We start from the raw sequence: 11,258 nt of genomic DNA, 5'->3' as shown, positions 1-11,258 counted from the left end.
AGAATGTCCACATCAAGCAGGCTCTGCCGCTGGGCGAAGCTGGCAGGACCGCCCCACGGAAAGACTCGAAGTCCACGGGTCAAGCCAATTTTGCACCGTCGACAGTCACATCTTCCTGTTCTGTATCATTCAGATTCTCATCAACGTCTCCTCTCACATGTGAACAACAGCAGCCAGAGTCCGCAGAGAGTCAGTGCTTTATTTGGAGCAGAAGTGTGCAGTCCAGAGAATGTGCTTGTGGGGAGCAACTCGGACTAGACTGTTACTGGAATTAAGACTTATTCTATGCATCTGCTCTCCCACAATATGGCGCTGGGAGAGAAGAAAACAGCTTCTACACAGCTGCCTCCAGTTCAGCCAATAAACAGCAGGACCTGCTCCTGATTGGAGGAGAGCAGCGTGCTCGGCGTGTGGGCAGCTGAGTTGGGATTGGCGGAGGAGGACTATAAAGGAGGAGAGAGACGGCATGCACCAGGAACATCTAAGGGGAACATCTAAGGGGAACACCTGTGCAGCCCCCGAGAGAGCCGGCCGGCGGTGTGCCGCTCCCCCTCGGAAGTGGGGAAAGTGGCAGGGGGAACCGCCCTTCCACAGAGGTGGAGGGACGGTAGCCAACCCGGGAAGAACCAGCAGCAAACCCGGGGAGGGCCGAGCAGACGAAAGAACAGCGCAGGGTCCTGTGTCGTTCCTCCACGAAGAGGGGGAGCAACATGTGCTAACTCTTTCCCTGGTACCGAGTTTTTTGCTTGGTTTTTTAATGTAGCTGGCAAACTGTCTCCCGGGCGTGGGATGTGCGGATCTCCTGATACCAACCTCAGCATCCTGTAACCCAGCTTCCCCGGCCCCCCACGTGATTTCTTAATTCCACTATTCCATGAACTTTCTGCAACCTCTCCTATGTACACAAGGAAACTAGTCAGCCATAAGAAAGAACAAAATCTTGTTATTCATGACCACATTAGATGATTAGGTTACATGAAATGAGCCAGGCATAAAGACAAAAGCTGCGTGATCTCCCTTCTCTGTTCAGTCTTTAGAAGTGGATCTCAAAGAAGCTGAGGGTAGAATGGGGGTTGCCGGAGGTTGGGAAGAGTGGGGGACGGAGGATGTGGCAAAGCTGATCAACAGGTCTAAGTAGGAGAAGTGAGTCCTGGCGTTCCATGGCCAGTGGGATGGCTGTGGGTAATAGGTGCGTGCCGTATATGTCACCAGAAAGAAACAACAAATGTTTGAGGAGGCAGACATGCATATCCTGATTGGAACATTATATAAATAGACATAGCAAAACAGGGTATGCCCTAAATATGTATACTTTTTAACAGGAATTTAAAAGATTTATCTAAAAAAAAAGAAAGAAATAGGAGCTTGGGACTTCTTGGGGTGGAAGAGGCGGTGGCAGAGTGTGGGATGTGAGAAGGAGTTAGGTGCAGATAAAACCCTCAGACAGGGGTGCGCACCATGGCAGGTGCCTGCAGACACCAACGTCTCCCTGCACGAGCTGTTGTGCTTCTTCTCTTTCCAGTCCTCCAAGCCAGTTTTCTGTGGTTGACGAGGGGAGGAACCAGTCTCTAGGCAGACAAGGAAGTTCCCGGATGCCTTTGGTTTGCAGTAATCAGCACGGCAACATTCCATTCTTGAGGGTTTCCTCTCCTGAGCGCCAGCAGGGTGGTCTTAGTCCCTGCCAAGATCTAAACGAAGCATTGATTGGGCCTGGCCCTTGAGCCCAAGGTCAGGGAAGAAGCAGGGGGCAGTCAAGACAGTGCAACGTAGCGGGACAAGCCCCAGGACAGGGGCCTGGGCTCTGCGCCCGGCTTATCAAAAGCCCCCTGCGCAACAGCAAGCTGAACACAGCTTCTCCTGCTGCTCTGTTCAGGCCGAGACCACCCCACCTGAGGGGAACGACCGCTCGGTATTCCGGCGCTCGGGGACACAGAACCGCCAGCCACGTCCTCGGGGTGCACGGTCGTCCCAGCTCCCTCAGCCACTCGCCAGAGTCACACAACTCCAACCAGAGGAGCTGGTTTCCCTCCAGATCTGCTTGATCCAAAAGTCACTTCTTCAGTGCGCCACGTGGGAGGCGGGGCTTCAAAATATAAAAGGGTGGGGGGGCTAGGACCAAGCGATGGAGTCCATGACGTGGTGCAACGGTGTCTAGCAGAATTCACATGGAGCTGCATTCCTCCTCAATAAGCAGTCAGGATCACGAAACAGAGTGAAATCAACAAAGCAAGCCCCACTCCCGTCGGCTAAGCGTGATCCCCTCACAGTGGACGCATCTCAGGGCAATGCCTCGAAGTTACTGCCTTTCCCGCTTGCTTCTGGCAAGTGCCATCCCGAAGATGCCCAGAACTGCCAAGACACCCGATGCCACAGCCACTGTTGTGACCGTGTCCGTGACCTTAGGTGGAAGAGAGAGGGGCTCACGCTCAGTGCCAGGGTGCTGACCAGGAACACTCACACCCACAGCCTGCAGTTCAGCAAAGACCTGCCTGGCCCTGGCCCTGTAAAGACACATGGGTCACACTATGGGCAGGAGAAGAAAGGGCTGAGCTGCGCTCTGATTGGGGCAGAGGCGGAAGAAGGGAGGGGAGAGGGGAGGAGCCTGGGCTCAGCAGAAGCAGGGATGTGAGAAAATTCAACGCCGTGGTCTGAGCCAGCACAGCCAAGCCAGCGGCAGCCTTGTGAGGATGACCCTGCACAGGTCCCTGAGAAAGACGCTTGCACTGTGGGAGACAGTGGTGGGGGCTGGGGTTGTCTGAGGGACACAGCCTCAGCCACTGGAAGCAATAAATAAACAGGTGACACCTGCTCCCCAGGGCGCCATACCCCCTTGAGCTCTAACCCTTGGAAGGACAGTGGAGGGTCAACCATCCCCAAAAACCAGGGTTTCCCAGACCAATCCTCGGGGAAAGGCACAGCCTCTGGAGTTGCCTTTAACGCAAGCCCACCCACAGCCCCTGCCCCACCCCCACCAAGCACACCACCCCTTGGTCCAGAAACAGGTCCAGCCTGCTCAGCTCCCAGGAGGGGAGGCCCCACCAGCAGGGCCACCGCCAGGCACCGGAGCAGTTCCCGCTCCAGGGCCCAGAACAGCCTGGCAGCCCCTCGGTAGCTCCATCCTAGGGTTCTCCTTTCCACCACCTCTCCTGCTCCTTAATAACTAGGAGATGAGTCCTATGTAAAACAGGCGGGAGTCATTTTTCATTGGTTGAGCAAGCTGAATGTGCAACCCCAGGTGTAAAGAGAGCTCATGCATGAAGTGTGCACGCAAGGTGCAATCTGCCAAAAATCCCATCTTTTGCAAATTTCTCGGATTTTTTTTAAGCAGCTGATGCCAACTAAAAACAGATGAGGAGTCTCCCAGTTTTGCAAGTGACTTTAGAGCAGGAGTTGGTAAACTTTAGCCCAGGGGGTGGGATCCAGCCTGTGCCCATCTATGAAATAAATACATAGAAACAGACCACTACCGGGACATGGCCTTGCTACGTCTGCCAATCCCTTCCTTGGCCAGCGAGAATCCCATCTCCACAATTTCGTCCACGTGCCCTATTGCCATCCCAGACCAGCCACAGCAGGTGGCCAGCCGCTGTCACTGAGGGAGTGCTCTGGCTCCTGGGGAAGGGGACCCTGGATGAGGACCCACCTGGTCGCTGCGGGAGACCCTGTAGCGCAGCTCGTTCACGAAGTGCTCACAGTTGTCGTGGATCAGTGAGTAGCGCACCTTGCGCCCCACCCACTCCTCTGCCTGCTTCACGATCTTGTTGGCAGGCAGCGGCGGGTACTTGTCATCGTGTTTGTTATTGATCCGGTACCTGTCTCCCCCAGCCACCTTGGACAGCAGTTCCTTCTTCACTATGGCTGTTTCAGCCACGGTGGACAGGATACTGGATGCCCCAGCTCCCGCGATTTCACCTGCCGAAAACAGCAGTTCAATCAGAGAAGGGTCACCAGGACCCCCCGCAGCTTCCAGCAGGCAGCCTCACTGCCCTCGGCCCCACCCACAAGGACCTGTCCATCCTGCCTGGCCTCAAACTCAAGAACAGGTCACACCCAAGCCTTCTGGGAAGTCACCAGGGGTCCCCGATCTCTGGTTTCTTCACATCCAAGGCCAAGGTAATGGGTTTTAAAGGACCAGGTGAGTCCACATTGTCTCTGTAGGAGCCAGACATCGAGACAGAAGACAACCAGGTCCCCGTCACTGGCCTAGAAAAAGGCACTCGGCTCCCTAGCCAGCACCGTGGGAGTACCTGCAGGGGAGGGGGCGGTTGGAAATAGTACGGCAAGTACTGAGCCAGACAGAGGTGTGACCTGGGAACCCCGCTCAGTCACTCTGTATCTGCAAGCAAGCCCCTTCTCCCCTGGGGCCCCACTGGCTCTGTCACTCACAGATCAAAGGAACCCAGCCAGGTGAGGGCCATGACCCCCAGCTCTACGCTCTCTGGTTTGTCATTCCTGGGGACGCCTGCCTCCTAAGCCTCACCCAGACTACCTGGGAAGCAGAACCAAGGTGCCAACGAAGACCCTGGGCCAGAGATCGAGTGGGCTTCCTGAGAGCTGTGTCCCTCATACATGCTGGGTCCGTCTGCCCTCCCAGATGATTGATGGCTTCATCATTGTTGTGGGTATCTGAGGAGTGAACTGGTAGCTGGAGATGGGGTGTGTGTGTGTGTGTGTGTGTGTGTGTGTGTGTCTGCTCCTAAATGAATGATTTCTACTGACTTCCGTAATCTAACCCCCTGGTTACAGACATCCTGAGTAGAATATCTTCTCTCTCGTAGTCCATCCCAGGATGCTCCAGCTCCCCCCACACACCTTGGTAAGTTTCCCTAATAAATGCTTTAAATTCATCAGCCTTTGTTTATCAATCGCATCTGCCTTTGGAATCCAGCTGACCCCATCTGGTGAGGATTTGGGGCAGTCCCATGCAGGAACTCACCACCACTTCTAGGACAATTCCAGTCATCAGTTCAACCAGACAGAACACAAGGGGACTCTTCTGTATCTGTCTTGTGGTGATGGTTACGTGATTATACACATTTGTCAAAACTCAGAGACCTTGGGCCAGCGCTCTGGCAAAGTGGGTAAAGGCATTTCCTGTTGTCCGGCACCCAACATGGGCATCAGTTCGAGACCCAGCTGTTCCACCTCCAATCCAGCTCTCTGCTATGGCCTGGGAAAGCACTGGAAGATGGCCCAAGTCCTTGGGCCCCTGCACTCCAGTGGGAGACCTGGCTTCAGATAGGCCCAGCTCCGGGCATTTGAGGAGTGAACCAGTGGATAGACAATCTCTCTCTCTCTACTTATGCCTCTCTGTAACTCTGCCTTTCAAATAAACAAATAAATCTTTTTTAAAAGAAATTAAAGAATTGTGCACTAAAAAGTTGACTTACTATTTGTAAATTATCCCTCAATAGGTTTAACTTGAAGAAAAATAAATTTGAGTATCTGTTAACCAAAATGGAGGCCACAGTGTGGCTATAAACCAAACATCCACAGCCACATAACCTAACTGTTTACCCTGATTTCTCCCAAAACGCTAGCTCTGTCCATACACAAAACCAAAGCTCCCCTCACGTGACTGTGAACTTCCGCAGCTTGCAGCCAATCAGCTACAAGCAAACTCCCGGAGGCGGGCACTTCCTTAGGGGAGTGTAAGTCTCCAGTACCCAAACAAACCAGGCAACAATGGATGGGGAGTCCTCAAAAGGTTCATGCAAAGCCCATTTGTTTTTTTTTTTTTTTTTTTTTTTTTTTTGACAGGCAGAGTGGACAGTGAGAAAGACAGAGAGAAAGATCTTCCTTTGCCGTTGGTTCACCCTCCAATGGCTGCCGTGGCTGGCGCGCTGTGGCCGGTGCACCATGCTGATCCGAAGCCAGGAGCCAGGTGCTTCCTCCTGGTCTCCCATGCAGGTGCAGGGCCCAAGCACTTGGGCCACCCTCCACTGCCCTCCTGGGCCACAGCAGAGAGCTAGACTGGAAGAGGAACAACCGGGACAGAATCTGGCGCCCCGACAGGAACTAGAACCCGGTGTGCCAGCGCCGCAGGCGGAGGATTAGCCTAGTGAGCTGCGGCACCGGCCGCAAAGCACAAATCATGAAGAAACTATGCATGGACTCAAATCTTCTTCATCCTATTTTGCCCTTAACCTTTTGAAGACCCCTTGTACTTTCTCCTTCGTGCTTTGTAAACTGAGCTACGCCTGCTCCAAGGCCAGGCTTCTCACCATTTCAGGTTGAAGTCCCCTGGTTCCTGAGCTATTCCTTCCCATGTGCAGTAAACCTCTTAAATTTCTCTACCGTGAAATGACTTCATCTCTTTTACACCTGTATGTGTGTGTCTACACTGGCCGTGCAGCAGTCCACGGTAGCAGGTGTATCTGGTTCATTTCACCGAGTTCCTGCATGCTCCTCAAAGCCATGATGCTTCAGCAAGAGAGGCCAGCCCTGCACCTGTGCCTGGGAGGAAGGGAGTCTCACCCCTGCCCTGCAGAGAGTACAGCTGACCGCAGCGAGGTGAAGCCGCACGCTCGGGTCACGCAGTCCACACAGCAGCCAGGATTCCCAAGTGTTCTGGAGAGCTGGGAGTCCCACACTCCTCCCATCACACTCCACAGCCAGCCAGGGGTAAACAACTTGGAGGGAATGACTGTTACTGGCTCTGGCTTGCACCTCCAGAGGAACCGATGTATGGGATTGGGCACACAGCGGGATGCTCACTAGGGAGAGAGGGATGCTTGGGGCTGAGCCACCCCCCCACAATGGAATAAAGGCCAACAACCATCTCTCCACCCACTTTCTGATAAGAACGGGCGGCCGTTGAATCACCTAGCAGGGAAGAGTAGATTCATTCAGCAAATTATCGAGTGCCTGCTCTGCCAGGCAGAGAGGACCATCACATAACCGTGCCTCTGTTCAGACTCGTGGTCTCCACCCGTGTGCTTAGAAAGGGAACCCATCCTTACTTGGGGGAGCCAAATGGACCACGTAGCCGTTTCCCACGTAGATGGCCCAGTGCGAGTAGCCGAAGCGAAAAATCTCAATCAGATCTCCAACTTTTGGTGTCGGCGAGGACTACAATAGAAAAAGCAGAGATGGGTAAGGGTGAACTGTCGAAGAGAACATTCTAGAATCTGACCTGCAAGGAATCCTGGCCCGGATTGCAGCCTCCATGTGTTCATTGCCTGCAGGAAACCAGGGAGACCCCAGCACGCGCCAGGGCTGCTGGGCTAGAAAAGCACGCTCCAGGGTCGAGGAGATGAAAAGGATGGTGTGTGTGAGCGATCACATTAGCAGGTGTGCACACGAGCTGGGTGTGAAGGCGCCTGAGGTACCCAACTGTGGGGAGCAGGGTCCGTCTCCCGCAACATGGCGGGGCTCCCGGGAGCGGCAGCAAATCCGGGAAGGACAGGGGAAAGAAAACAGGGTCCGGTGCCCTTCCTCCGCGAGCGGAGGAGCGACACCCAACGTGTTTGTATCAGCCCACAACGCCCAAAATGCCTCAGTAACGACCGCTTGTCACATGCGTCGGCCTGCGTAAGTCCTGTGAGTTAGAGTCCCAGCTTGCAAAGTCCACAGCACCAAACATGGAGTGGAACGCTGGATCCGCATACCCCTCACTCTCCCGAGCAAGGATATGATTACCCACTTAACCGATGAGAAGACCGAGTCTCAGGGAGGTACAAACAAGGTTAAAACTTAAGTCTAAATGATTGTGGATGGGGTGAGCATTGTGGTGCAGTGGCTTAAGCCATCTCTTAGGACACCCACATCCCATATCAGGGTGTCCGGTTCAAGTCCCAGCTCCCTGCTTCCAATGCAGCTTTCCTCCTACTGTGCTCGGGAAGGCAGCGGTCGATGGCCCGAGTGCTTGGGCTCCCACCACCCATGTGGGAGACCTGGATGGAGTTCCTGACTCCTGCCTTCAGCCTGACCCAGCCCTGGCTGTTAGCATCTAGAAAATAAACCAACAGATAAAAGAGCTCTCGTTCTCTCTCTCTCTCTCTCTCTCTCTCTCTCCCTGCCTTCCAAATAAAAATAAGTAAGTCTTTAAAAACAAAGAAGAAATGCTTCCTATGTTTGTGCCCTTAGCAATCCCACACCATCCCAGGCAAGTCTGGGGCTGCGGAAGACTGGGCTCCAGGCCAGAATTGGGCCGAGGGACGGCAGGTGTATCCGCAGTTGCTAGTGGGGCAGTGTTCTGGAGTTTGCTTAAGCGAGAGGCACGCTGCACTTTCCCCATGGGGATCTATTTCTGGACCACCCTGAGGCCAGCAAAAACCACTCCTCCAGGCCACCAGCTCATGCCAGGCCGGAGCTCAGAGCACAGTGGGGCCACTGAGCCCACCCTACTCAGCCCTCTACCCCCACCCCCACCCCCACCCCACAGGAGGCCCAGGGAGCCACAGGGAGTGTGGCCAGAGGAGCACTTGCACAAATACAAACTCAGACCCAGGCAGATGGTCCCTTGGCCTTCGGGGACCCAAAGCCCACACAGCAGCTGAGATAAAGATACCTCAGGACTCACGTCCCCGGGGCCGGGGTTCTGTGCCCACTGGTCTGAGGGTGCTGGACCCAGAGGCCTCAGCTGTCTCCTTGCCACCTCTGTGCCAGAGCTGTCAACCGACCAGAAAACGCTCAGAATAGCCCCTACCAGGGTTGGGGCTGTCTGGGGACTTACCGAAGCCATCCTTCTTCAAGGCGCTCTGTGTGTGGCCGCCCAGAGTCCCAGCCTTTTATTGGTGGTAAAGTTTCATTTTCCCCTCTCAACCTGTCAAGATGTAAATGCTTCAAAACCAAGGTCAAGGTTCACATAAATATTTGATCATCAAACAAAGGCAAGGCGTGGGCATGGAAACAAGCGGGAAAGAGAAGAAACTGGAATTCAAGAGGGCGAGTCGAGGAATCGGTGCCAACATGATCGGGTACACAGTCAAAAATCACCAAGCTGGGGCTGGCAAAAGGGCGTAGCAGGTTAAGCTGACACCAGCCCGTCTCTGTCTCCTGTCCCAAGGCAGAGGAGGGTAAGGGAGGCAGAGATGGAGAAACGGAGGAACAGAGACAGCTGGAACTTGCTTTTCCCACCTGCCCCGGTTAACCCTTTGCTGCCTCCTGCCTCCTCGCTTCCATCAGCTCCACAGCTGATGGGGAAAGAGGAGACAATTTATCACAGGCACAATCCCACCCCATGACAAACAGAGCGAGCCTGGCCCCCGCCTCCCCCACCCTGGGGCCCAGAAGCACTCGCTCTAGAGCAGTCAGAGCCCAAAGCCACGAGTGCCTGGCTGTGCCGAGGCTGCTTTTGGACCAGCCACCGAAACACGGCTCCCCGGCCAGACCCCCAAAAAGCTCCCCTCTCCTGATGGCCACTCACAGCTAACATTCCCAGGGCAAACTGGACAGGACAGGGTGGTGGGTGAGCCCGGAGACGGGGTGCATGGGTGGGAAAACCAGGGCCCCACAACCTACCTTTTCAGGCTCTTGGAAAAAAACTTAATGTGAGGGGCAGACTGGCTGGAACTAGAACTGAAACTGAAACTGAAACCACGCAGGACCTAGGGCATCCCTGCTGGCCAGCTGCCCTCACAACCACGCTGCTCCCCCTCCACTCCATCCTCCTGGGGGCCCCAGAGGGACACACCCCAATGCAGTGCTCGCCTTCTTTCTGGAGGCAGGGAGTGGGCTTGACCCACCTGCCTCCCTCTGTCCCCAGGGGCCACAGCCCCCTGCCACTTGGTGATGGTCACCTCCAGCCAAGCGATCTCAGTTTGTCCGTGTCATCCCCTCGCCACGACGTCCCAGCCCTATCTCCCTGAGCAGGGGGACTCAGCTGGGTGCTGTCCCCTGCAGAGATGTCAGGTGGGACTGGCACAGTGACTAACCCAATTGTGCCAGGCAGAAACGGGAGGAAGTGTGGTGGTTCCGGTGCTGGGACCCCCACCCACCCAATCCAGTGTATTCAGAGTGGTAGGAAATGAAGCCCAGGAGCCTTGCAGTAGAGGAGTCTACAGGTCGAGGGCAGGGACTTCTGCTTGTCCCCCTCCTGTCCATGCAGCCCGCCTGGGTGGAGAGTGCGGCCAGGGCAGCCACACACCCAGACCGGAGGTGAACCCTAGGACCACAGCCTGGAATGTGTGTATGTTGGTCATGTATTGTTTTTAATTGAAGACAAGACTGTAAAAGGAAGATGGGGATCCCATGCTCCCCTCCGCTGGCCCCAAGCATCCAATTCCCTTCCCTACAGGCAATGCACTCAGTGCCTTGGTATTCCCAAGGAACTCCTCGGAGCACACCAGGAGTCTCCACCGTATCCATGGAAATGCCCGCTCTCTTTTAGTGCAATTTTCAAGAATTTTTGGAGTACTTTCATATCCTCTTTAGTGAGTTTTATTAAATCTTCTGTAGAAGAATATTTGTAACATACGTATAAGATATAAGAAACAATAGAACATGTATGTACCAACCACCTGGCTGATGAAATAGAAGTGACTCTCGGCCAGCGCCGTGGCTCAATAGGCTAATCCTCCGCCTGCGGCACCGGCACACCAGGTTCTAGTCCCGGTCGGGGCGCCGGATTCTGTCCCGGTTGCCCCTCTTCCAGTCCGGGACTGCAGTGGAGGATGGCCCAAGTCCTTGGGCCCTGCACCTGCATGGGAGACCAGGAGAAGCACTTGGCTCCTGGCTTCGGATCAGGGCGGTGCGCCGGTTGCAGCAGCCATTGGGGGGTGAACCAACCGAAAAAGGAAGACCTTTCTCTCTGTCTCTCTCACTGTCCACTCTGCCTGTCAAAAAAAAAAAAAAAAAGTGACTCTTATCTTCTTTAAAATTTATTTATATCTTTACTTGAAAAGTCAAACAGAAACAGAGGGAGAGACAGAGAAATCTTCCATCTACTGGTTTACTACCCAAATGATCCCACAGCCAGGGCTGGACCAGGTTGAAGCCAAGGGCCAGAAACTCCATCCCAGTTTCCCACATGGGTAGTAGTAGCCCAAGTGCTTGGGCCATCCTCTGCTGCCTTCCCAGGCACACCAGCGGAAGCTGGATGGCAAGTGGAGCTGATATGGGATGCCGGCATCACAAGCAGCAGTTTAATCTGCTGTACCAGGCTCCAGACCTGAAAAAGATCAACATCTCACAAAAGCCCTGTGTCACACAATGTTAACAGCAGCTGTGGTGATTCATGTGTCAATTCCACTGGGCCACGTAATCCCAGAGTAAATACTTCTGGGTGTGCCCGAAAGAAAGAACGAAGTTTTCCC

At 54.4% G+C, this 11,258-nt stretch overlaps 1 protein-coding gene across 1 annotated transcript; it reads right to left on the bottom strand.

The window, feature by feature from the left end:
* Positions 1 to 923: 923 nt before the first annotated feature.
* Positions 924 to 9,529, bottom strand: LOC100344012 (phospholipase A and acyltransferase 2). The gene is made up of 5 exons (XM_002720987.5): positions 9,466 to 9,529; positions 8,678 to 8,767; positions 6,963 to 7,071; positions 3,644 to 3,912; positions 924 to 2,398 (listed from the first exon to the last, which is right to left on the bottom strand). Exons 2-5 carry the CDS (start codon positions 8,684 to 8,686, stop codon positions 2,297 to 2,299), a joined length of 489 nt encoding a protein of 162 aa, XP_002721033.2. The 5' UTR covers positions 8,687 to 8,767; positions 9,466 to 9,529; the 3' UTR covers positions 924 to 2,296.
* Between the last annotated feature and the right edge of the window lie 1,729 nt (positions 9,530 to 11,258).

The sequence above is a fragment of the Oryctolagus cuniculus genome, chromosome 1 (genome assembly GCF_964237555.1).
Source record: "Oryctolagus cuniculus chromosome 1, mOryCun1.1, whole genome shotgun sequence".
Lineage (NCBI taxonomy): Eukaryota > Metazoa > Chordata > Mammalia > Lagomorpha > Leporidae > Oryctolagus > Oryctolagus cuniculus.
Note: the sequence above shows the minus strand (reverse complement) of the source record. Positions and strands in the feature narration are given on the sequence as shown.

What these genes read in the sequence shown, in the direction of transcription:
- LOC100344012 (XM_002720987.5), bottom strand. An exon ending in GGTCCATTTGGCTCCCCCAA is followed by an intron (nt 3,913 to 6,962) that starts GTAAGGATGGGT and finishes TGTTTTCGGCAG; the next exon opens with GTGAAATCGCGGGAGCTGGG. An exon ending in GGGTCTCCCGCAGCGACCAG is followed by an intron (nt 2,399 to 3,643) that starts GTGGGTCCTCAT and finishes CTTCCACCTAAG; the next exon opens with GTCACGGACACGGTCACAAC.